This window comes from Equus caballus, chromosome 25 (assembly GCF_041296265.1).
Source record: "Equus caballus isolate H_3958 breed thoroughbred chromosome 25, TB-T2T, whole genome shotgun sequence".
In the NCBI taxonomy this organism is placed as follows: domain Eukaryota; kingdom Metazoa; phylum Chordata; class Mammalia; order Perissodactyla; family Equidae; genus Equus; species Equus caballus.
The window spans coordinates 10971509-10999234 of record NC_091708.1 but is presented as its reverse complement, the minus strand read 5'-3'; the positions used below and the strand labels follow the sequence as shown (position 1 = coordinate 10999234).

Genomic DNA, 27726 nt, shown 5'->3' with positions numbered 1-27726 from the left:
AGCATGCACATTGTCCCAAATGGGCCTGAGATCCTCAGACCGTGCCTTGTGGCATTGGGGTGGAATGCAGGGGAGAAGCTTCCGAAGGCCCCTCTGTCCATTTTACTGTTACATTCCTATAGGGAAGCACCACCAAAGGCAGAGGGCTGCTCTCCACTCCACTCATCCAACCACCGCCCCACACGTGCACCATCTCCTAGGGGACACTGCCACTGTTGGAGGACTTTTGGGGAAGGAGGCACAGGACTGGTCTGTGTTTGGTGACTCCATGCCAGCCCAAATTCCTGGGGAGGAGTAGGTCAGGAGAACGATTCCCTTTGGGTTTGGGAATCCCCCCAGGGCCAGCTCTCATAAAAAGTGACCTCTGAGTATTTAGCTGCAAATAAAGAGGGCCCTTGAGCGGGTGTCCTCCAGACCCAGTGAGAGGCTCTCGAGTTCCCCAGATTTGAGCTAGAACTGCTCCCAGCACTAATCTCTGAGAAGAGTTTGGGTACAAGCCCACCTAGGGAAAGAAGCTTATTTTTTCCCCAAAAACTTGACAGCCTTTTTCAAATGAGAATCTTGCATCTTCTAAATATCAGAGCAATTGTATCTTTCAAGCAAGATTCACACTCATCACTCTCTATAACTTTTTTTTTTAAAACTGCTGTATCTTTATAGAGGAAAGAGGAGTATGTTCATATCCCAGTGCCATTTCACCTTCAAGCAGGGGTGAGGGATTTCAAACTGCTCACTTTGCTGTCACCTCACTTCTCTGGTTTCAGGTGTTTAGAAATCTTAATCTTTGGATTTCCCAAGTGTGAAATTTTTTCCTTAGTCCTTTATTATTTGTGATTAACAAAAAATACATCCATAACAACATCACATAACTACCACCATTTGCTTTTCTCCAAGGCTCTTCCAATTTTTATCTACACCTGTGAATAGTTTTTAGAGAGCTGCAATGATAGAACATACACTATTCTATACTCAGTTTTTACCCAACACATATCTCATATATACTTTTTCATGTGGGTTTAATGTTTATAATATTAATGGACTTATAATATTCCATTGAGTTGAAATATAGGAATTGATTTAACCATTCATAGACATTTAGCATTTTTCCAATTTTTGTTGCTATTTTAAGTATTAGTTCTACGGATATCTTTAAATATGTGGATTTTTGCATGTAAGTTATTTCATAGACTAAATTAATAGGAATGTGATCCTTGGGCCACTTTTTACGGCATTCATTAAGTTTTGTTCTTTTCCACCCCCCAAAATTAAACCAATTGACAAAGCCACCAATTAGTACATGAGTGCAGCTGCTGTCTCAGCAGCAGGGCTTACATTTTTTCTTTAGTCGTGCTTATTTACTAAGTACAAAGTGTCCCTTCTTAATGTTTTCTTTTGCATTTCTTTAACCGTTAGCAAAGTTAGGCATGTTTCAAATGTTGGTTTACCATTTCAGATTCTTCTAGGGTCTTATTATGTTTCAAGAGGGAAAGGTTAACAACCAATTTTATCATTTTTTAAACACCTGAAAGGATGAAGGTCGGTCATGAGGCACTCTCCCTGGTTTTGCTGTCTCTGCCTCACGTGGCTGGTCCGCAGACCTGCTGTCCTGACCTGCAGTTTCCCCAGAGAACCCTGTTCCTCTAACTCCCCACCTCCACCAACATTCTCAACTAGTTTTTGTAGTTCATCTTACTGGTCTTCTCAGCATAGACACTAGAAAATGGAAGCGAGGGTGGGTCATGGCCATTTTAACACAGGGTCCAGTGATCTGGCTCACATCACAGAGCCCTCATTCTCTACTTGTGCTATTAGCTGAGTCTAGCCTCTACTTCTCATTCCTGTGTACTACTCTTAAAAACACATGTTGAGTCTAAATTTGACTTGCTAAAGAAGTTCAATCCATTTTTACAAACATGAGCACAGAGAGACTCCAATCTCGCCGGCTACAGCTCTCAGTGCGCTGGGCCCCCACCGGCCTCGGCCTGAACAGACCCATCTTTCACTCTCGGGTCTAACTGAAGCTGTGGTCTGTTAAGTGGCAGGACAAACAGAAAATAAGGGCTCTGCAGAGGTAAACCAGATCCCCTGGACCCTTTGTTAAATGGGCATGACTCCCCATTCACTGGTCTCTAAGACAGTAGGAAGACCAGATAAGGACAAGCTCTCAGTTGAAAGTTTCAAAATCTAAAATCTAAAATTGATGGCTGAACTCAGAATGGCATAGTTACAGATGACTGCGGGAGAGGGGAGAATGAGTAAATTATGAACAAATGAGCCTTTTATCCAACAGTCCACATTAAAACATCGAATTCTAGCCAACATTTTCCCTTTATAAATTTATCTTCTGAACCCCCAAACCTGGGTATGCTCCTATCAAAAAAGACTAGACAGTATGTCATAGTGGAAAACAAAAGAACTGAAGTCACACAGACCTGTGCTCAGGCATTATCCTAACCTCTCTGAGCCTCCGCTTCATCTTTTGTTAAAATACCTCTCTTGCAGGGTGTTGTGATGACTAAGGATTATTTACCCAAAAAGCTTAGGTTCACGTAATAGAGCTTCAATGGCTCTTAAAAAAAAAAAAGCAATCCCTGTCACTACCATCACTACTAACATACATCCCTTCAGAGGGAATAGTAAGTTTGAAGCTTCACAACCGCAATCTGTTGAAGTCTCATGGGCAGGAGAAGGGAGCCCCAGAAGAACAGAGAGCTGCACCCTGTGCTTCTCTCCCCAGCCCCAGTGGTTCTCCCTGCCTTTGGTTTGCAGGCGCCTTATTGAGGGTACACAGAGCCTTTAGCAAATCTACTGCACCCCCTCTGCATCCTCTCTATGCGGTGGATTCCAGAGTCTCAGGGAGTCATGTGCCAGCAGGCAGCTCTTGAGCTTCGTGAAGAGTAATTTCAATCCCTGACTAGTGACACACCTGGCTGTGTCCACTGACGAGCACTTCCTCAGCAAAGTGCACCTTCACAGGGTTGGTCTTGAGCCTGGCTCTCTTCTCCTCAGTCAGGAAGGATGACTTGGGGACTCCCTGAAAAACAATAACATGACACATTTTATAACAAGACTTTGATAAGAGCCATGTACATCTTCTCCTTTCCTAAAAATAAGAGCAAACATCTGACAGCTGTTGAGGATTCAATTAAAACTCACAGAGAAGGACAACATCTCATTAAAGATCTCTTTCCACAAAATCTAGGGGTCCCAACCCAGACAATGTTCTTATGTGTCTGAGAAGAGTCAAAGATTCAATATGGTGGCAAAATGGTTGTGATTTGATGAACACGAAGAGAACCGGCCTGCGAACAAAGAGACCCGAATTCTAACCCAAGTTCTGCTACTCAACTGTTGTGAGAACTACCTCAAACATGAATTCTTATGGAAGAAAACCAGTTTTGTGTGTGTGTCTGTTTGTAAAACAACACAAAATAACTGTGTGACTTTGGCCAAGTCATTGCCCCTCTTTGGCCTTAAGTCTTCCCATGTGCACAACATGGGAGTTGGACCGGAATGCTTCCAGCGCTCCCTGAAGCTCTGACCCCCGTGATTTATTCGTGGCCCTTCTTTGCTCTTCTCATCTTTTGGGTAGTACCCTTTTTCCCCAGAGGCAAAAAGAGTCATCACAGATTGTTATGAGTAATTAGTAAAGGCCTTGGCCTACACTGTATCAGGCTAAATTATGACACAATAACAGCAACTTGCATGATCTAGACCAACAGGATGTGATCTTCCTGGATGAAATCCTGATATGCTTTTTCCCAGCCCAGCATCCTATGTTTCTTGGTTTGGACAGTCTTTAGGCAAGCCTCTAGAATGTTTACATGTATAAGAGTCCCAAGAGGGAGCTTCTGGGCCATGTTCTGCGTAGCTGAGGGAAGAGATATGTCACAGTAGTCAGGGAAGCTGCTGGAAACAATGCTCAGAGACTCAGATATCAACAAACCAATGCCATAGAGTACATGAAGTGAACAAGTGACCCTGTCATTTTAATGCAAGAAGATAAATGTGATCTTATAGGTAACCAGAACCTTTGTGTGACAGGATTCATGACTGATTCAATATCTCACATATACAGTTTGCTTTTAAAAAAACAAAATATTTAGTAGAAGGAGAGAGGAAAACAGCAATGTTCCCAGAGAAGTGATAACCTGTGTGGTAATCCCTCAACTGAGAAATTAATCTCAATTTGCTTTCTTCTTCAAGCAAAATTGTTTTCCAACCAGAAGAGATAGAAAGAATAAGTGAAGGAGAAAGTTACAAGCCAGAATTAGTGATGAGACTATCAGACTGCTTTGAATAAGTTCAAGATTCTTTAGCAGTGAACTAGGAGGCTGATGGGCCTATTATATGTAAAAGTTGGCATTAACCACAGAACAGAGAATGGAAGAAATATTAGGAGACTGAAGATGGTTAAGTATCAAGTTTCCCAGAAAATGAATATGGAAGATTTCAGGAAAACACATATTGGTAAGCTTGTCATTAATTCTTGGCAAAATCCAAGACAAGAAATGGTCAGAGAACTTTTAGACATTGATCACTGATAACCAATATGGAGTTACCAAGAACAAGTCAGAGCAAACCAAGTTCATTTTTCTTTTGAAGATAGGATTCCAGATTGGTAGGCCAGGGTCCTGCGGACATAGTAGTATTCCTTCATTCTTGCAAAGTATTTGATAACGTCTCCTATAATCCCCCCGTGGAGAAGGCCAGAGGCAGAGCCATTAGGTGGATTCAAAACTAGTCAAGCCATACTCAAAATTGTACCTGATTTCTAACTAAGCAACTCAGGCTCCCTTCAGCTCAGTCCCCATCAGTGATGTTTAGCAAAGCCTTGGATGAAGTCAGAGAAAGTAGACTTACCAAACCTGTGAATGACATGGAGCTATAACATGTCATCAGACCTCAGGCAGCAGAAATGTTGGAGGAAAGAGAAAGGAATGGGGAATCTAAAACAGGGGTACAGAAAACTTGAGGACCAGGGGCAGCCATGGGTCAGAGGCCAGGAAATCACTAAGAACAAACATGAGGGTGTAGAGCGGCAGGGCCGCAGAACTGAAGTGAGGGGTCAAAGCAACAGGTACAACCACTAGCACCCTAAAGACTCAAAGAACGAGAAATCAGGGGCAGAACAGAGGAGAGACACAGAGAGAACAGGAATGTGCGGAAGTAACCACTATCGTCTCTCACCCTAGGGAGAGCGATTCTGGAAGAGTTAGGCCCAGAGCTAAATCAGGCTAAAGAACATCAACGGGCTGGGTAATGGAGGTAGTGGGGGGACTTGGGAAGAGGTGGTTCCCTGAAAGGAAAGAAGAATGACTACAGCTGATGACTATGCAGATATGCCTTTCGGCCCACAATTCCCTGACTGTAAAATCTCAGCAAGCCAGAACGCTGGGCCAAAGCAACGTGATTTGACAGGAATTAATGTGAAGCATGGCACTGAGGATAAAAAAAAAAATCAACTGCAGAAGCATGGCATGGGGGGGTGGGGGGCTAGCATGGCAACTATTCATTTGAAAACCAGCTCACTTTTTAGTCAACCTCAAGTTTCACCCAAGCCAAAAGCGTGGTTGGGCCTGCTAAAATGTCAACCAGTCTTGGGCTTCACTAGCGTTCTCGGTGCATGTTGCAAGTGCACCCTCCACACCCTGTGGGACTCACACCGGTTGACCATAGGTGGAACTGTATTCCTGTCTGGGTGCCACCATGTGGGAGGGTCACCGTGAAACTGGAATCTGTCCAGAAAGCTATCAGAGAAGTGAGAATTCAGAGAAACACATCTTAGGATAAAGAGTTGATGGAACAGCGTTTAGCCTGGAGAGAAGGCCACACTTCCAAATCTTTGAAGAGCTATTTCATACAAGAGAGACTTGTTCTGCACTACAACTAGGCAGTGGGGTTACAGAGAAGAAGGGCCTCTCTCACATCTGGAACCCTTGAAACCAGCTGCTTTGAGAAAGAATACGCTCTCTGTCATGGGAACGCCCAATGCACAGGCCCCACCGTGGCCCCTACACTTTTACACCTGAATGTCAGCTCTGCTACCTGTGTACTTTGGCATCTAAAACATATTGTAAACCACTCAGTTGGGCTATCTAATATGAAAAAGAAACAATGTAGAGGATAAGAGCTACCCATTATTCTAGGACGTCTAAGCTCTCCCTGGGTTCTAAATTAATTTGTCAGAGAGTGGCAGACCTGAGCTGATAAAAATGATCTCTGTGCATGTTTTTACTGAATTAAGACTTAATGCTTAAAAGCCCACTGAAAGGGACAAGTTGGAAAACATTTCTATATCTTTGCAATCGCCCATCCCCCCTGCCCTAGATTAGCCAATGCCATTTTTTGAAGAAAGCAGGGTTAAGGAGGTAAAATTGCATAAAGCTAATGAGCGTGGGTACCAGAGTCTAACTACCTGGAAAACAACCCAGCTCCGCCTATTTTTGCATGTGAGACCACGGGCGAGTGAGGCCACAGGGTCCTCACCTGTAAAAGGGGGATAATGAAGGTATCTACCTTGCAGGATTTTCTTTCAGTGAAAATTAAATAAGACATTAAATATACGTATTAATATTATAAGAAATATATCATAAATAATTAATATAAATACAGACTGACACAATTAAATCAAAACATACTTTTTTACCATAAAATTCTACGTCCTAGAGAAGCAGCAATTAATATTTCAACTTTGGATTTTATAATTCCTAGTCCATTTCAAGTCACTTAAGAACTCTAAGAATCCACTGACAAAGATGAGCATCCTTGCTGAAGCCAGACACATAGGATCATTTGTCTTATGATCACATGACTTCTGGTGAGAGGCCCAAGTCAGCCAGATGATATTCAGAGCATCTCTCCAAGGCACTGGGGCCATCAGCTGGGCTAACGCTGGTTTTCTCTGCAGGATCCAGAGCACGGCATTCACATTCTCCTCTTCCTGGGAACCTCGTGGGAATCTCAGGAGTGGTACTGGAACATGTTCATTTTCCTCTCCCTACACTGTTCCATTTTTGAAGGATGCAGCTATATGCTGTTTCCCTCTCTCCTTACTTAACAAGTGCTGTCTTTTGCTTTCATTTCTTGGAAATAGAGTAGGAATAAAACCACCTAGTTAAGATAAAGAAGTTCTCCACTGAGACGATAATCAGCTAAATAAAAAGAATCTCTTAACACCTGCATGTGTATTGATAGTGATTAGCTGTCAGTATACTATTTTTTATTTATTAGTTTTACATTAGTTCATAGACAAAGTCCACTTAGAATAGACGAATCTCCATTTATTTGTGCATAAAACACTTGGTCTGTCATATTTATGGCAAACTTCTTAATCCTATTTTGGTGGTTTTTTTCCTATTCTATTTCCACGAAATAAAAACAAAAGATAACACTTGTCAAATTAGGAGAGATAACAACTTCTTTGCTTCTTAATGTTATAGAGTTTTTGGACCACAGAGATTTTATTTTTCCACATAATCAAACAGCTAGTCATTCCGCTGTGCTCCCTCCCACTCCTTCTAGGCCTAGGAGCTCTTTCTGCAACCTATGCCCAGAGACACCCCATCCATATTATCTACATTTTTATGGGTTTTTTATATATAATTTTTTAACATCAAATAGTGTGAGATGAAACTTCATTCTTTCCAAATACTTAAAGAAATGTCCCAGTACAATTTCTTGAATAATCATCTTTTCTCCCTCTGAATTGAGATGCCTTATTTATCACATACTAAATTCTTATACTAATATCTATTCTTAGACTTTTCATTTGATTACATTGATATGGCCAACATTTCATCAATATCCTACTGTTTTAATTATTGCAGCTTTACTAGTATTAAAATTTGGCACATCAAGGCCGTCCTTGTTATTTTTTTTAAAAAAGATTTTCTTGATAAGTCTAATCTTGAAATACTTTATCAAAATCCAAATAAAAGTCCCATAGGGAGTTTAAATTTGCATTAAGCATATACATTAATACAAGAATAACTAATGGATTAACAGTTTCCTGACCAAAGAACATGGTATGTATTTCCTTTTACATTAAGAAAAATTTTTTACATCCTTCAGTAATATTCCAGCTTCCTTCACATGGAGCATACACTTTTCTTTTCCATAAGGTTTTCCTATTTTCTTTTTTTTCCCCTTATACTACTAGCTTTTGGATATATTTATCAACTTTACAATTTTTTCTGTTTTCCAAAGCATCATTTAGATTTTAATTTTTATTATTTTCTTTATTCTGCTTTATGTTTGTTTTAGTAGTCTTTTCTTCCAATTTTTTGCACTGAATATTTCTCTGACCTATTCCCTTATTAAATAATAAAATCACTTAAGGCTACGAATTTTACTCTTGAGTAGAGCTTCAGCTTCACATAATAAGATTTAAGAAGTAGTTCTAATTTTTAAAATTATTTTATATTATTTATTTTAATATTTATGTTAATAAATATTTATGTTAATATTATTATATTATTTTTATATAAATATTTATATTATATTATTAAATCATATTTATATTATATATTATTTTAATATTTACTTTAGTATTAGTTTCTAATGGTAGTTTGCTTTTCGAGTTGACTCTTTCTTTACTTAGGAGATTGCATTTTTATTTCCAAATGGCTGGATAGTTGTAATTAAGCTTTTGATACTTATCAATTTCTATTTTTATAATATTCTGGAAAAGAGACCTATACAGTTGCGTATTTGGGGTATTTATTGAGTTTTCTTGGTAGCCTGGCATGTGGTCAATTAGATTAGATTGTGAAGTTCATTATTAAAATTCTCTATGCCTCTATTATTGTCTTTTTGTGGCCAAGGCTAAGAGGTACATATTCAAGTCTCTCAAAATGAGAATTTCGTGTCCACTTTTCCTCCTTTGTAGCCCTCTCTTATAACTTGATTGCATACTTTTCCCCGTATCACCTATGCAGGGCTCCTTGGCCTGTGGTTTAGGAGTGCCATTTCCTCCCTGTGCATCATCTATGCCACATTGTGCCTTGTGGTGAACCTCAGAGTAGATAAAACACTTTCACATCCAACACCTCGTTGGGTCCTCATAACAACCCATTAGATAGACAAGACCATCATTGTCATCATCACTGTCTTACGAAAGTCAAAGCTGAAACTAAATGACTTGCCCAAAGTCATACCATTCAAACCTGTCTTGACACTGTCACTTTGGCGCCCTTTTTATCGTCCCACTCTGCATAATCATAGGTCTGTCTCCTTGGCTGGACCATGAGTTCCTGAAGCCTGGACCCATATCTGTTTCCTCTACAACACTAGCACATAGGCAGCCTTCAGGCAACGTTGACTGACTGGCCACCCACTGCCTGGCAGCTGTCTCCTCTGCCCTTTGCCTTTCCTGGTTGTTCTCTGAGGCATATCCCACTGAGGGTACAGGGTCTTGGAGCCAAGAAAGGTGAAACTAACACATAGGACATAGAAAGAGATTTACCGACGTGCAGCGAACAACTGTGATTGAAAGAGAATCTCCAGCTTCCCTGAAAGAAAAGAATAAAGACAAAAACATTTTGTCATTCTGGTTGATACACGTGTGTCAGGGTCAAAAAGACTGGCAGGATTACAAAGCAGCCTCTTTCCCCTCAGCTTCTTTGGCTCAGCAAAACTGAGAAGGACGTTGAAGAGAGCAGTGATCTGCAAGGGAACTTCAGCTGTCCCCGAGTGCTGCTTCTACCTTGAGCAATCTTCAGATAACTGCCTCTACCGTCTAGTCTATACCAACAGCCACTAAATTAAGTCACTTAGCCTTAATTTAATCTATATGACGGAGAACTCATCTAGTTGCTATGGCCACTAGCTAGGTTTATGTCCAAAAAAATTTTTTATAGAGAAAACATGGCCGTAACACAACTTAGGTGGCTATTTCAGAAAAGTTAGACTAAACATTTCACTAAACAGAATGAACGAATGTGGATGACATTTATCAGATAAAAGCCAACCAGTTCACGGTGTTTGGGCACAGAAAGTCAGTGTAACGAGCCCACTCATATAATCAAGATACTAGACATTTTTGTCTTGGATTATCTGTTAGACTCCAAAAGTGATCAAATCATCCAGATACTGCCAAGCCTCCACTTTGTATTGGCAGACAGTCAATACAACGAAAAATCAATTCATGTTTTCCATTTTCTTTGCCATAGGGAAAGAGTTTGCAAAATAATTTCATTTGACTTCTTGCAATATGAACATTTAGGCCAATTGCTGCTGTTACGTGACTTCCTCAAATGGATAAACTCAGCCAAGGTTTCTAAGTGTCTGGGGATTGCCTCCGTTCCATTTTATATAAGAACAGGCATTTTCCAAGATAATTTACAGCAAACCAAGGTCCAAGTACTCTCAAAAGGACATTTTGGCCTCACAGATATTTGGAGGAATTAAAGAGGTTTTGTTGTTGTGCCATTTTTATTTTGCTTGTTTTTTTCCATTTATAAGTAAAAAATGACACTGGGAACTAAGGTATAAAATAAGCACTTCTGGGATTCCCACATGTGGCCTATGGCAGAGAGCAAAGGTGCATGGCACACATCAAGCCACACGCCTGCTCAGAAGGATTAGATGGCTCACCCTTCCAGGAGGGGAAGACCACCTGAGCTTGCTGTGTCAGCCTTCTAGCCTCTCCATCATCTGGGCTTCACTTCCCAGAACTTTTCTCCAGGCATCTGGTACCTTAGGCAAAATGAACTGCAGTGTCCCCTGTGCCCCACCCAGCGCTCCTGCTTGTCACTTTGCCTGGATCACTCTCACCTCCATCTTTGAGGCCCAAATGCTACCCAGCATTAAAGGTACAGCTGAAATACTTTTGCACCCTTCTGTTTTGTCAAACTACAACATCCTCCCAAATTGGAGGACTCTCCAGGGTTTACAGATCCTTTTCTCTGCTTCTCCTGATATAGCATCTGCCGTCAATCTCAGTAGGGTGTGCGTGAGTTGCATCTGCACTGACAGCCTGTAAGTGTCTGGGGAGTGGAGTCTAACTGCCCCACAGGCTTCTCCGGCCAGAGTACATACTCAGTGCACAGATTGGGGTTCAATGTTACCTAAACATCCAAATTCTGGTCTACTGCTTTAAATTGTAAATATTTTAGTTTATTAGTCAGAGTTTGATCTAGCCTAGAAGAAACACTGGTAGCATTGAAAATCTAAATTCATTTGCTGGAAGAGATCATCTTTGAGAAATCATCCAATCACTGGGAAAGCAAACTTCACGATTTCCATAACTATACTTCATTGTTTAAATGAAATCACCAAATTCTTTCCTGGCTGCCCTACCCACTCAACTTATTCTCTGGCAACCCTGGAGCTATATTGGCCTTGACTGAAGACATTCTATTTTCCACACTTTCATGGATTCTCTGTAAATCTTAAACTGTGTGTGCGTGTCTCTCTGCAGCGAGACCGTGTGCTTCCCGAGGGCGGAGACTGCATCCTGCCTCTGCTCTGTCTCTTCCTCTGATCCTGTTATTGTCACTTATTACTCAGTGTGCGCTGCCATGATGTGCCCTCAGAAATGAAAACCACCCCAAAACCAGATCAGCCGTTCCCAAAAAGGCACAAACTAACGTACAAACTTGAAGTATCTTCAAGCTGACTTTCATCAATTTCTCATTTCTGTATTTATATTCAAGTCACTAAAACAGTACTGAGTGAAAATTTTAAAAGACAAGGCCTACATGTGCTTATAAAATGTCCTGTTAGTCCTTTTCACGCCTACCACTGACAGTTCTCCATCTTAAAACCAGGGCCACCAACTGTCAGTGCTGACCATATCCACTCATTCAACTGAGTGCCCACTGTGTCCTGGTCTCAAGGAGAACACAGTCCAGGCAGAAAGTGAGGCGTTTACACAAATCACAATGACACTAGGCAGAAGGTGGGAGGACCAGATCAATGAAACTACATAGATGCCAACCAGGCTGTACCTGCAAGAGCATTTAAGAAAAGATATAGAAGACAATTTAGTACCTCAGAATATCGGCTGCTCGTTCATAGGAAAGGTCTTCGGCAAACTTGTCGTTTATCTGGAGGATCTGATCACCGGGGAAAAGTTTGCCATGAGCGGAGCCCCCTGTCGGACAGAAAAGCAGTAACTGGTGCTCCTGCCAGGAGAGCCCAGGCGGGTGTGTCACAGCAGCACACTCGAATGGCAGCCTGACCCAGTCCCCAGGGCACTGGCTCACACACCCCCATCTCTGGCCAGCCTCGGGCTCACGTGGATCTCAGTTTTCCTGCTTAGAAATCATGGCTAATGTACCTCCATCCATCACCTTCAAGGATGTTAGGAGACTGTCCTGGGAAAGAAGACTAACAGAAACCCCTCAGTCAACGGAGCTGGCCAGAGAATCCACTACGTTCATCTCTAAGGACTCAGGTGTGTGTGTAAATCAAAATTAACACATTAACTAGTCCTAGATCTAACATAAATACGCAGCTGAAGTATGAAAACAAACACTCGACATTCCCAGCCTGCTCCTCTTCACCCTGATAAGCCCATATTTCACAAAGACTCAAGCGAAAACAAATCAATAGAGTCTATTACTGTCTGACCGGAAACTCTTCCCCAGCTCGGAGCATGCGGGGCTCAAAGAGGAAGGCCGGCTGATCCAAACACTGTCACTGCCCCTGAGATGGGCCAGGGGCCCCAGAGGGGGCAAAGCCCTGGCTGAGGCCATGGATGTGCACTTGAGGCTCCCTCCCTCCCAGCACCAAAGGAAGGTGCAGAGCCCAAAACAGAATTGGCACACCCTTTCTAACTTCCTGGCGTAGTATTTTCTGCATGTCATAGGACACAGACATGGGAAGAGAACAAGACCCTTTCCCCCAAAAAAGTCAAACTCTTTTCTCATTTCCTATTAGCCCCTACCTGCTGTGACGGCCACCACTGTGAGGGGAAGGCTCTCGGAAATGTGAAATCCATAGTCCTGGAGGACAGCATCTTTTTCTATTTTTACTGTGTGTTTCACAGTGGTGAGGGTCTGGGCTGGGATCCCGGGGGGCCCATCAGCAGCAGCAACTTTAGCCCTGGAAGAGAAGGACTGTGTGAAAGGGAGAGAGAGGGGATGTGGCCACAAACCCGGTCAGCCCCAGGGATCCTGGAGGAGGAAGATGCAGAGCTGAGCAGACCCCAACTTTCCTCTTGACAGAAAGAAAACACAAAGGCCAGTAGATAATACACCAAATAGAACACAGCACCATGTTCTAAATGAGAAGTCACCAAATGCTGTTGGCACTCAGAGAAGGAGTAGAACACCTCTGGGAGGTGGGGAGAGGGAATCAGGGAAGCATTGGCTACCTGTAAGAGGAGGTGTTTGAGAGGTCCAGGGTACACCTACACAGCCCAGATCCTGGCACACAGAAGGTATGTGATAACTGCTGCTGAGTGGATGGATGCATGGACGGGTGGGTGTACGTATATCTGGGTGGATGTCTAGATGCGTAGATGGATGGATGGATGGATGGACAGGCAATCAGGCAGGAGGTACTGCTTCAGGAGAGGCACAGAAGAGGAAATATATGGACCATGAACAGGAACAAGGAGTTATTCAGTTTGGATGTCTGATGACGACTAATTTTATAGGTGGATTGTTTCTTTGGTGATTTTTTTTCTCTTTCTTGCTTTATGATGAATTTTGTTTCCCTTTTAACTCTGTAACCATGAGGATGCCAATATGAAATCCCAGATAGCCAGGTCTCCCTCTATATTAATCTTTAAAAACATATGTTCTCTATATGTCTAAAAACTGGTAAACTGAAAGTTGTATTTTTTTATCTCAAAACCACAAAGTGAGTCACAAGCTACTTTTCATCTGTCTGTGGCAATCGACGACTTTCCAAGAGTCAGTGGTTCTTTCTGAGGAAGGTCAAATAGTGATGGGGTGAGGTGTTTATTGTCATTATAAACAACAGAAATGTGGATGAGTAACAGCTCCCTCGGGGCTCTGCAGTAAGATCCATCATTTATTCTCATCCATTTACCAAACACTGTCAGGAACTCTGACCAATGCAACAGGACCTCACTTATCTGAAAATCACCTCTCTGTCCTTTACAATGATCTCACATTTCAACAAGGACCAGGAAATAGGAAAAACTGCTTCATGGAGCCAAAAATGCACGTGATAAGTCCAAGTACAAAGCCTCATGCACCTTATCCATCAAGGAGCCCCTCAGAGCCTGGCTTACAGCCGCTTTAGGCTGTCTGAATAGATGATGATCGACCCACACAGCTTAGGAGCAAAGAGAGGATTTCTTCTAGGCAATCACATGGGTAATACTGACAAGTGTTAGCAGATAGGTCTAATGAGAGGGAAGAAACAGACAACTGTGAAAATTTATACTGAATAAAACCCCTAGCTATTCCTGATTTAAAAAAACTTTAAAGCTATGAAAGAGCCTAAGTATAATAAACAATATACTACACCGAAGGCCAAAAATCAACATTTGTGTTCCTTTAAAAAAGGAACAGAAAGGATACTCTGGACACTATTCCTACTTAATGTAGCAGGAGAAACGCTTGTAACAGTCATCAGAGAAGGAAAATAATAAGAGGAGTAATACATAGGGAATGGAAATGTACTCTCTTGTCTTTTTAACAGATGATGATATACACCTAGAAAACAATGCACAAAGAGAATTGCTAGCACTAAAAAAATGTTTAGTGGAGTTGCAGGATAAAAAACACAAAACCAGCTACAAAAAGCACTCAATAATTCATTAAAAACAGATTAGTTGAATGTGTATGTAGTGCCAGGCATTCTCAATGAGCTGATGCAATAAAGGAAGGCAAGTAATTGGGCAAAAGTTATGCTGCATTCCTGGTTGGGAAGACTAAATATTAAAAAATAAGTTTTAAATAAAAATACAAATTTGTAATATTGATTAAAAATTCTTCCAGATTAAAAAAAACTCTGACAAATTGATGATGGTAACAGTAGCAGCAGCAACAACAATCAGCAAAAATATTGATTGAGCACTATGTGCCAGAGAGTGATCTGAATTTTTTAATTTTTTAATTTTTTTAATTGCAGTAACATTGGATTATACCATTATATAGCTTTCAGATATACATCATAATATATTTCGAATTCTGTGTAGATTACATCATCTTCACCACCCAAAAAGTAATTATAGTCCAGCCCCTCTCACGTGAGCCTAATCACCCCTTTTGCCCTCTCCCCCCATCCCCTATGGTAACCACCAATCCAATCTCTGTTGCCATGTGTTTGTTTGTTGTTGTTTTTATCTTCTACTTATGAGTGGGATCATATGGTATTTGACTTTCTCCTTCTGACTAATTTCACTCAGCATAATACCCTCAAGGTCCATCCATGTTGTCACAAATGGCTGGATTTCATCATTTCTTATGGCTGAGTAGTATTCCATTGTGTATATATACCATGTCTTCTTGAGCCATTCGTCCCTTGATGGGCACCTAGATTGCTTCCAAGACTTGGCTATTGTGAATAATGCTGCGATGAACATACAGGTGCATATATCTTTATGCCTTTGCGTTTTCAAGTTCTTTGGATAAATACCCAGCAGTGGAATAGCCGGATCATATGGTAGACCTATTCTTAATCTTCTGAGGATACCCTATACTAAGTCCGTCTGCTCTAATGTGTCATTTAAGGCCAGCATTTCCTTATTGATCTTCTGTTTGGATGATCTATCCATCGGTGTTAGTGGAGTGTTAAAGTGCCCTACTACTATTGTGTTTCTGTCTATTTCTCCTTTTATGTCTGTTAATAGTTGCTTTATATATTTAGGTGCTCCTATGTTGGATGTATAGATATTTACAGGTGTTATATTTTCTTGTTGGATTGTTCCCTTTATCATTATGTAGTGCCCGTCTTTGTCTCTTGTCACAGTTTTTGTTTTAAAGTCTATTTTGTCTGATATAAGTATTGCTACCCTTGCTTTCTTTTCTTTACCATTTACATGGAATATCTTTTTCCATCCTTTCACTTTCAGTTTGTGAGTGTCTTTAGGTCTGAAGTGTGTCTCTTGTATGCAGCATATACACGGGTCTTGTTTTCTTATCCAATTGGCCACCCTATGGCATTTGATTGCAGCATTTAGTCCATTGACGTTTAAAGTAGCTATTGATAAATATGTATTTATTGCCATTTTGTTACTTTTTTTTTCCTGGGTGTTTTAGTAGCTCTTCTCTGTTCCTTTCTTTTTCTCTTGTTCTTTTCCCTTGTGGTTTGATGGCTTTCTTTAGTAATATGTTTTCTTTTGTCTTACTTTTTTGCTTACTTATGATAGGTTTCTGATTTGTGATTACCATGAGGATGCTATTTAATATTCTATGTATATAACAATCTATATCAAGTTGATTGACTCTTTAGCTTGACCTCTTTCTAAAAGCTCTACTTTTTCACTCCCCTCCTCCCACATTTTATGTTTTTGAAATCATATATAGTCTCTTGTTTAGTGTGTGTCTATCCATTACCCTCTTATCATTGAAATAGGTGATTTTAGTACATTTGTCTTTTAACCTTCATATTATCTTCACAGGTGGTTAATCTGCTACCTTTATTATATTTTCACCTTTACAAGTGATTTTATTGCCTGGGTTTCGGGTTTTGTTTTTTTTTTTGATAATTTTTTTAATCTCTATTTGTGATCATCACTTTCCCACTTAAATAAGTCCCTTCAGCATTTCTTGTAGAACTGGTTTCTTGGTGATAAACTCCTTTAATTTTTGCTTGTCTGGGAAGCTCTTTCTCTCTCCTTCCATTCTGAACGACAACCTTGAGGGATAGAGAATTCTTGGCTGTAGGTTTTTTTCTTTTAGCATTTTAAATATGTCATGCCATTCTCTTCTCACCTGTAGGGTCTTGGCTGAGAAGTCCACCAATAGCCTTATGGGCTTTCCTTTGTATGTTACTTGCGGCCTTTCTCTTGCTGCTTTTAGGATTCTCTCTTTACCTTTAATTTTGGATATTTTAATTATAATATGTCTTGGTGTGGGCCTCTTTGGGCTTATCTTGTTTGGAGCTCTCTGTGCTTCCCGTACTTGGATGTCTGTTTCCTTCCTCAGGTTAGGAAAATTTTCATGTATTATTTCTCCAAATAAATTTTCTGCCCCTTTGTCTCTCTCTTCTCCTTCTGGGACACTTATAATCCGAATGTTAGTGTGCTTGATATTGTCCCAGAGTTCCCTTAGACTGTTCTCATTCTAATTCTTTTTTTCTTTTTTCTGTTCAGCTTGGGTGATTTCCTCTAATTTTTTGTCTAGCTCACTGATCCATTCTTCTGCATCCTCTGCTCTGCTATGGAGTCCCTCTAGTGAATTTTTCATTTCCAGTATTGTATTCTTCATTTCTGATTGGTTTTTTATATTTTTCAGTTCTTTGCTGATGAGCTCACTGTGTTCATCCAGTATTCTCCCAATATCTGTGAGCATCCTTATGATATTTTGTTTGAACTCTTTGTCAAGTAGGTCACTTATTTCTGTTTCATTTAGTCCTTTTTCTGGGTTTTTGTCCTGTTCCCTTGCTTGGAAGGTATTCCTTTGTCTCCTCATTACGCCTCTTTCTCTGTGCTTATTTCTATGTATTAGGTGAGTCAGCTATGTCTCCTAATTTTGGAGATGTATGAGATGCCTTAGGAGGCCCAGCAGTGTGCTTCCCTCTCGTCAACAGTCCAAATGATCTAGGAGTGACCCCTTTGTGGGCTACTTGTGTCTTTCTGCTGTAGCAGGGTTGCTCTTATTGCAGGTACTCAGGGAGTATAATCTTTCCTTCCTTGGTCAGCTGTTTGTAAATCCAGTTTGGGGAGCCTCAGCACCATCAGCTACAAAGTCTATCAGCACACTCCTGTTGCAGTTTTCCCATTAATTGGGTTGGTACCCAGTGTAGCTGGTTGCCAGGCTCAGGGGCTTACAGTTGCGATAGGCCTCAGGCCTATAAGGCTGTTGTCAGTTCTCTTAGGAGTGCAGCTGAGTGGGGCTGGCACTAGGCATGGGAGCACTCAATTGTTTCAGGCTTTGGAAGGTGGGGCTGATCCTTTTTATGGCTATTTGTGAAGCACAGGCCTTCTGCGCTGATAAGCCTCACCCCCCACAGGACCACACACACCGTCAACACAGTCCTGGTCCATGCACACTTCTCAACCCGCTGGAGCATATCCTAACGCTGCACTGCAGAGGCCCCCATCTCTCCACCAATGTCCCCCACAGTTCACCTGGTCCTCACACAGGCCCTGCCCCAAAGAGGCAGACACACCCACCCGCCTGTAGAGGATCAATGCACCCAATCAATGCAGGCCGAAAAGTAGCCTGAGGGCTTACTGTTGGGTGGGGCCGGTCCCTACGGTGGGCTGCCTGCCCTGGCTGAACTGGATTAAATCTGTGCTCTAGGGGGTGTGGCAGACCGCTGGGCTAACAAGCCAAGGGAAGAACCTCAATGGCGCCCACCGGGGTCCGTGTCAGCAGGCCTGGACCAGGTCAGAACAATGGCTCCCACCAATGACTCAGTCTCCGGAGAGGTCCCTCCTCTCACCAAGATGCCCCCAGAGCCCACCAGGTGAGTCTCTTTTCACCAAAGGACTGTCAGCCTTCTCTCTGGTGATTTTAGGTTGCTGCAATGAGTGAGTTTGTGCGTGGGCCCTTTAAGACCCAGGTCTTTTCGGCTTTCGGTGGATAGCTTTTCTGGGGGTGTCCTCGCTGCAGTCAATAGCCAGGGAAGCCAGAGAGGAAGACCCCTGTCTCAGTTGGCCTAAGTCTGAAGGATGCTTACCACAATATCGCCCCCGCTCCAGACCTCACTCCTCTAGGGAGGGCTGCGTACCTTAGGGTGGCTCCCGCCTGGCCAGCTGAGAAGCTCCACTGCTCCCAAAGGTGGCTTTTTGCCTCTCCTGCCGGAGTTACTGCCTCTTCCGCCTTAGGACTGTCCCTTGTTGTGGGGGTTCTTTTTATCCAGTTTTCAGTCTTCTATCCAGGGTAATTTTTCCAAAATAGTTGTAACCTGGTTGTGTTCGTGGGAGGAGGTGAGTTCAGAGTCTGCTTACACCGCCGTCTTGACGAGATCTCCTTGACTTATTTTTATTGCTCACTCACTTCACCCTCACAACAAACTTGTGAGGTGGGTATGATTATAATCCCTATTTTATAGATAAGGAGACTGAATCTTGCTTTGAGAGACTTGAATGTGACTAAGCTGAGGAGAGGGTTTCAAACTCGGTCTACTTTCTTTAAAGTAAGTTTTCTAATAGCCACATGAAAAAAGGAAAAAAAAACGGGAAATTAATTCTTATAATATATTTTTATTTAACCCAATATATCCAAAATACTATCATTTCAACATGTAATCAATATTAAAAAGTTATTGATGAGATATTTCACACTTTTTTTCATATTAGGTCTTCAAAATCCATATATATTTCACACTTACAGAGCATATCAATTAAGACACTATGTTTTCACCACAAATACTCAAATTTCATAAAATTTAGTTAAAAAGTAAATTTTCATGTCAAAGTTGTCCCAGACATACTTAAAACTTTAAAACTGTAATTAATAGACGCTAGAATAAATACCTAAAAATGTACCTTTATGTCAATTTGTCAAATTTTATACAGTTATATAAAATATTTGAGATGTGGCTATATTTTATACATGACGTTTAATATAATGTAGAGTGGGCCTCCAGAATATGAGAAAACTTGAGGCCTAGAAGTCTTAAAAGAGCCATGTTTGAGCCTGGATGATTTGACATGGGAGCCTGAGCTCTTAAACACTAAAGACGGCTGCAAGAACAAGGATCAAGGGGCCAAGCAAGCACACACACGCATGTGCACACACACGCACGTGCATACACACGTGCTCTCTTTCTCTTCTATGGACCATAATCTTCATCTGCTCCTGTCAGAGAGGCAACAGTCAGAACTGCTTGGAGTCGTCTTCACCAATGAACTGAATAAAAATTCTAGAAAATCTTTTCAGATATTAGTTGGCTAGCCAGAAATAATTCAACACGGTGACAAAATCACCACGCTGTGGTACTGAACACCATACAAAGTATTAAATTTCAAAAAGGTCAAAAGAGAGAATTACAAAACTAGAAAGAAATATGTCTCCTTTACGCCAGCTCTGCAGAGCAGCCACCTTTCTAAGGAGCGGAGGGGTAGAGAATGGCATCCGAGATGAGACGGATGGCTTGAATGGGCAATTTCAATGACATACATAAATATTAATAAATAAATAAAACTTGCATATCAGGATAGGAAAACTTAAGGAGAAATTTAAGTGATAAAAGCTTATAACTACTTCTTCATATACATAAAAATTAACTCAAAATGGATCATAGGCCTAAATGTAAGAGCTAAAACTATACAACTCTTAGGAAAAAATACAGGAGTACATCTTTGTGACCTTGGTGTCATTTTAGATATGACACCAAAAGCCCAAGTGACAAATGAAAACATAGATCAATTGAACTTCATCAAAATTACAACTTTTGTGCTCCAAAGGCACCGTTGCAAAAGTGAAAAGACAATCTGCAGAAGGGGAGAAAATATTTGTAAATCATAAACCTGAATATACAAAGAATTCTTATAACACAGACAAAAAAAACAAATAACCCAATTAAAAAGGGGGCAAAGGATCTGCATAGGCATTTATCCAGAAAAGATATACAAACAGCCAATAAGCACATGAAAAGATGCTTAGCCCTTTAGGAAATGCAAATCAAAACCACAATGCGATGCCACTTCATATCCACTAGGATGACTATAATCAAAAAGACAAGTCAAGCGTTGGCAAAGATGTGGAGAAAATGGAACCCTCATACCATCTGTCAGTTCCTCAAAAGACTAAACATTAAATACCACGTGACCCAGAAATTCCGCTCCTGGGTACATCCCCAAGAGAAATGAAAACAGAAGTCCACACAAAACTTGCACACTAATGTTCACAGTGATATAATTCACAATAAGCCCAAAGCAGAAAGAAGCCAAATGTACAACTGATGAAATGACAAAGAAAATATTCCGTAGCAGATTGTTATTCAGCAATAAAAAGGAATGAAATACTGATGCATGCCATAACACGGATGCACCTTGAACAAGCTACGCTAAGTGCAAGAAGCCAGCCATGAAAGACAGATATTGCATGATTCCATCTATGTGAAACATCCAGAATAGGCAAATCTAGAGAGACGGAAAGTAGATGAGTGGTTCCTGGGGCTGGAGGCAGGAGTGTTTTGGGGGGAACTGGGGAGTGACTGCTAATACGCACGGAGTTTTTTTGGGGTGATGAAAATCTTCCAAAATTGCTTGTGGTGATGGTTGTACATCTCTGTGAGTACACTAAAAAGCAATGGATGATACACTGTAAGTAGATGAATTGTATTGTGTATAAACTATATCTCAATAAAGCTGTTGAAAATAAGTAAATCAATTTAAAAAAATAAGATCCTGGGAGAAAAATGCTTACAATACAAACACATGAAGAATGGGCATAAGTGGGGTTCCTCAACAACTGTAGATAAACGGGGCTGTGGGGCCTCATCCCTGGGCAGCATCGGTCGCTTTGGCCCAAAGTCTCGATTTGACATTTTCCCTGAAGCCCACATTTCAGCTTTTGTTTGGAGAGGGCTTGCTTAAGAACATGACCAAACTGTGGCCTCTCCTCACAGAGAAGGTTCAATATTTGACGGGGAGCTGAAGGAAATGAGCTCTGTAGCAAGATTTCCTCCTCTGAAGCATCTTATAAATATCAAACTGAGCGCTGACAATCCAAAAGCCTGTGTCTGCTGCCTTCGTGTGGGCTCATTCCTCAATCTGAGGCGATCCCTATGATTTTACATTGGACCAGCATAAGACCTATGGCTACCCCAACGGAATTCCTGTCAGATAACTGGATCCGGCCTGAGGGAGAAGTAGAAAAACATGGTCAATTTATCACAAAAACAGTCTCATGTAGACTAATCCTTTATTTTATGGGTCATAATTTCATATGAGCTGATCAATAATGACAAAAAAGGAAAAACACCAGATGGAAATAGATTATGCCACAAATATTCTCCGGCTTTTTATCTGCTCTCTGATACAAGTTCCAACCTATTTCACCTCAATCTTGTAACAACAAAGAATTCACCTGAGTTCCAGCAGGATGTGGAGAAACCACTTTGAATCTTGGTTTAAACACTGTGTTATGTTCAGCTTGAGTGATTTTAAAACGCTAAAGTTTGGTATAAGCTGGATTTTTAATCTAAAGTTTATTCAAGAAAGAATACAGGTAGTGGTCCGTACTAGGAAGAAATTTAGCATGTAGTCATATCCCAGGGCTCTGCGGAGGCTGTGACAGTTTCCAGGGAGCACTGACTGCACATGCTGTGAGTACAGTGCTAAAGGGCAAAGGCCTAGAGCTGCGAGGAGAACTTACCCCATTACTGCAGATGCAGTGCCGGAACTTCCAGCCAGCCCGTCCTCCTCGAATCTTTTCACCTATGCCCATGGGTCAAAAAGCAGCAAAAAACTGGGACCTGAAATAGTCTTTCTACATCATTAGGAATATTCGAAAGGTCAAATAACTCCATCCCTATAATTAGTAAATAGGCTATTTATGATTATAATGAACAAGTAGATTTGAAAAGCATGTAAAACCAACAACAAGGCTTCTGAGACTAAGGTGCCATGATGCCTGTGTGTGTGCATGTGCACATTTGTGCACAGGTATGCCTGTGTGTGTGTGCACGTGTGTGCAGACAGGTACAAGTGTGTTCATCAGTTTTAAGATTCAAGGTAAGTTGAAAGAAGTCTTTTAAGCCCTGAGGACAAAACCAAGCACGAAGAAGAAGGCATCAAGTTGCATTAAGCTCTGTATGTTTCTCTAAGTCTTGCCCTATAAAGCAAACACTCCCAGATGAACCATGAGAGAGTTCAGTAAATCTTATGACGATTTGTTTTAATAGAACAACAAAATTGTTCTAAATTTCACATGGAAGAATAGGCAGGTAAGAGTAAAAACTGAAAATGAAGAGCAATAAAAGTCTAGCTTAACAGATACTAAATGTAAATAGTTTTAAGACAGGTGTGTGACAACAGGCAGCTGGCTCAAGGGAACAGAACAGCGTGCCTAGAAAGAGATCCAATCTCCCACCATAGAAGGAATTTCATCTACGATAAACGAGGGGCCAAATCAGTGAAGAAAGGATTACTCACAGCTAACGGTGATGCAAACAACTACTTACTACCTGGGAAAAAACCAAGTTAGCCCTTCACTCATAGCCTATGCTAAAATAAACTCCAAATTAAAGAATTAAATACAAAATAATTTGAACTACATAATTTGAACAATTAAATTGAAAATTAATTAATTAATTTAATTATTGGGTGAGGATTTTCTAAGCTTAGAAGCAATCAAAGAAATTCACCAAGAGAATACCATTTATGTAGTTAACATAAAAACCGAAACTTTTGTAGGAGAGAAAAAAATTGGTATAATTAAGTGAAAAAGTATACTATAATCTAAGTCTCATTTTATCACTTCTGCAGTTATACAAAGCTGTTAAAAAGATAATTTAGATCAAAGCAAAATGATTAAAAATTATTTTATGACGTAATGTCACCATGTTGCAGCTTTTATTAAGTAGTTTGTATTGTATTACATATGCAGACATTCAACACATGTCACAGAGATGATTTGTCTCTCACTGACTGTAAATGTTATTCTTGTATTGGAATGTGGGGGCAAGTAGTGAGAGCAGTCATTTCAGCACATCTGGGTAATCCCGCAGCCCTGCAGCTATAGGGGCCACTGAGCTTGCGTCTCCCCAGGTGCACACTCACTCAGACTGAGTGCTGCTGCCTGAATCAAAGCAACTTTGAAAACACCCATTTTAAGATGCATTATAAAGCTCTAACATTACCTGAGGTTCATAAAAGTTATCAATTTGGGGGCTGGCCCGGTGGCGCAGCGGTTAAGTGCGCACATTCTGCTTCAGTGGCCCAGGGTTTGCCGGTTCCGATCCCAGGTGTGGACATGGCACTGCTTGGCAAGCCATGCTGTGGCAGGCATCCCACATATAAAGTAGAGGAAGATGGGCACGGATGTTAGTTCAGGGCCACTCTTCCTCAGCAAAAAGAGGAGGATTGGCAGCAGATGTTAGCTCAGGGCTAATCTTCCTCAAAAAAAAAAAAACCCCAAACAACCCCATATCATGTATAACACAAAGAGTGACCCCCAATGTAAACTATAACTTTAGCTAAGAATAATGTATCAGTATTGGCTCATCAGTGGTAACAAACAGACCACATTAAACACCAAAATGTTAATTGTAGGGGAAACTGTGTATGTGGCCAAGGGCAGGAAGGGGGTATATAGAAACGCTATGTACTTGCTGCTCAATATTTCTGCAAACCTAAAACTTCACTAAAAATAAAGTCTATTGGGGCTGGCCCCGTGGCCGAGTGATTAAGTTCGCACACTCTGCTTCGGTGGCCCAGGGTTTCACCAGTTCAGATCCTGGGTGTGGACATGGCACCACTCATCAGGCCATGCTGAGGCAGGTGTCCCACATATTAAAAAAAAAAAAAAAAAAGTGGAGGAAGATGGGCACGGATGTTAGCTCAGGGCCAGACTTCCTCAGCAAAAGGAGGAGGATTGGCAGCAGATGTTAGCTCAGGGCTAATCGTCCTCAAAAAAAAAAAAGGTGTTATCAATTTGTTTAGTAACATTTGGAAATGGTAATAGTTATTTTTGACTCATTTGTTCCTAGACAATTCAATAGTCAGAGAGAAAGTTTAAACGTTATGGAAAAATGGCAGTTACAAGTGAAGCAAGTACAAATGGCTGAAATGATTGGAAGCTTTTAAAAGTCTGAAAAAAATAGCAGGATTGCTAAAATATGCATGTAAAACTATACGACTACTCGTGAATGCTTCCTCTTTCTAGACTACAGAAAACATTTCAATGCACTTCTTTCATTTCTTGCCCTGGCTATCAGGGAATTCAGAGCCAATGTTGGTACTCAAATGCTAAAGCCTATGTCTAATTGGTTTGCAATCTATTTATAACATTTCTAGTCTTTATTTAAAATTTTCTACATGTTTTAAAACTGTAAGCCATCAAAAATTCCTTTTAGAAGAAGGAAGGATGTAAAATTTAAATATATTTTAATAAATAATATAGTCCCTTACTATGAAAGCCCTTAATAAAAATTTATTGAACATCTATTACATACTATGCACTCTTCCAGAGCTGAAGATACTTTGTAAAACAAGACCATCCTGATCCTGGGTCTCGTGTGCCACAGGAGGGCTGGGGGAGAAGGTCACACAATAAACAGGTGAGGAGGTAGACAAGGAATAAGTAAAGAATGGATACATTGTTATAAAATGTGGTGAGGGGGTAAGTACTCTGAAGGAAACAAACAGGGGGACCCAAGGTGCCGAGGAAGCAGGAGGAAGAACGGGAGGCTGGAGAGTCAGACCAGGGCCAGCTCATAAAGGGCCTTGCAGGAGAAACGGCTGGAGCAGAGAGTGAGCGACCACGGCAGTGCCCCCAGGGACACAGAGGGGGAGAGGACTGAGGTATGTTTGAAAGCGGACTGACAGGAGCAGCTGATGGGGTGAATACAGAATGTGAGGAAGAGAGAAAAATTTAGGATGACTCCCAGGTTTCTTGATCAAGCAACTGCATGGTAGGTGGTACTATTGACTCTACTCCAAGGAAATTACAGTTATTTACCCCAAACTTAGCTTTCCAGTTCTTGATGATTTTCAAGTAATCTGAGGACACTAATAACCCAGCCTAGATCAAGGTTGCAGGATTAGAGATGGTGGGGGGTGAGGGGTGGGCACAGGGGGTGAAGGGGAGCACTTATGTGGTGACAGTCAAGAAACAATGTACAACTGAAATCTCACATTGATGTAAACTATTATGAACTCAATAAAAAAATAATTGAAAAAAAAAAAGGAATGAAATACTTAGAGATGCCATAACATGGACAAACCTTGTGCACATTGTGCTAAGTGAAAGAAGTCAGTCACAAAAGACCACATATTGTGTGATCCCATTCATGTGAAATATCCAGAACAGGCAAACCTATAGAGTTGGAAAGTAGAGGAGTGGGTGCCTAGGCTGGGAGGACAGAGTTTTCTGGAGGGGTATTGAAAATGTCCTAAAATTAGATTGTGGTGATTGTTGCACAATTCTGTATATACGCTAAATATATACTATAAATCACCGAATTGTATACTTTGAGTAAATTCTACGGTATGTGAAATGAATCTCAAAAAAGATGTACAAAAAAAACTTCCTAGATGTCAGTGTCACCTATTATTTACATTCTCTGAGAGAAGCAGGATATTAGAGAGTTCCAAGGTCAAATATTTAGACAACATCAAGTTAAAGTTACACAGGTCTCTTTTCTGCAGGAATTCTCAGAGCCCTTAATGTGCTACAGTGCACTACGAATCACCAAGCGGGGTGGGTGGGTGGGCAGGAGCAGGCTGCACCACTCCCCCAACGTGCCTGGCCGCGGCATCTTTACGGAGCAGCACCGCATCGCAGAAGACTAGGTGTTGCAGAACCCGCTGTAGGAAACAACGTGCTGAGCCGTTTTCCCACTGATTCACCAAGCACCACTCCACCACTTGCAATGTCCTGGAACTCAGTCACCTCTGGGGTATCAACTGAGGCTGATATTTTCCCTGCCCTCATGGAGCTTACAGTCCAGAAGGCAGAAAAGGGAAGTGCTCAAATGAGTGAACACACAGGGAGGAGCACATGCTGATGGGACGAATCAAATACTACGGGCCCCGTGGGAGAGATTAATTCCGACTGCAGGAACACTTCCTGGAAGACCCAGCATTTCAGCCCGACTTTGAACTGTGGGTGGGTCCTGGACACATGGAGATAGGAGGAAGGGACCTGGTACAGCAGGCCAAGGCTAAGGGGCGGAAGGGTAAGAGGGAGTGCTTGTATCAGGGAACGATGAGTACTGCATTTTAGCTAGAGTATCACGCGAACGAAGCAGAGCAGTAAGACAAATAGCTGTAAAGGACTGTAAGTCGATCACGGAGAGCCTTGAATGTCAAACCAAAAATGTTTAAACTTGTCCTATAAGAAATGGGGACCCATCAAACTTCTCTGAGCAGGGGGTGGGGATGGTCCTAAACAAGTCAGTCTCTGAGCCTCAGGTGTTTCATCTGTAAAATGGGGCTAATTCTTCCAGCCTTATCTCATGGCAGCAGACGAGGATCAGAGCGCTCGGCTGCAGGGCAGTGTAGGCCTGAGCAGGGTTTATCACGCAGGAGCAGAACAGCTGTTTCCAGTCCCTTCGGAAGAATGTGTCTCAGAAACACCCGACACGTGATATTTCATCTCTGTGGCAGGGCCAGATGGGAAATCTGAGATGGAAAACAAACGCTTCAAAACAGAACATATTTTAGTTCTCTCGTAGCAGTCAAATCAGATCTGTATTTGATTTCATTTTATTTTGTTTAGAATGAAACAGGGACTGCAAGGAAGGAACAGCTGCTAGAAACAAAGCTGGGGAGAGAGTAGAAACAGCAGACTGCCTGACCCTCACATGGAGTACTAAGACAAGGGGTGTGTGTGTGAGGGTGCATATGTTCCACAGTGTATGTGCACGTGTGTGTGAGTAAGTATGAGTGCTTGTCTCTGAAAATGTGTGCATGAGTTTGGTGTGAGTATGTCTGTGGGTGCACGCTGAGGGACGCAGAGG

At 41.4% G+C, this 27726-nt stretch overlaps 1 protein-coding gene across 10 annotated transcripts in view; it reads right to left on the bottom strand.

Moving 5' to 3' along the window:
* FRMPD1 (FERM and PDZ domain containing 1) overlaps nt 1-27726 on the bottom strand; it is a 144997-nt gene that overhangs the window by 26886 nt on the left and 90385 nt on the right. For 5 of the 10 annotated variants that reach the window (XM_070250739.1, XM_023629690.2, XM_070250740.1 and 2 more), the window contains exons 3-6: nt 12893-13050; nt 11995-12097; nt 9467-9512; nt 2927-3034 (exon numbers count right to left, since the gene is read on the bottom strand). In XM_070250739.1, coding sequence (XP_070106840.1) covers nt 2927-3034; nt 9467-9512; nt 11995-12097; nt 12893-13050 — 415 coding nt within the window. Of the gene's footprint in view, nt 1-2926; nt 3035-9466; nt 9513-11994; nt 12334-12892; nt 13051-27726 lie in introns of all 10 variants that reach the window. The other 5 variants (XM_070250744.1, XM_070250742.1, XM_070250743.1 and 2 more) reach the window with 3 other exon arrangements.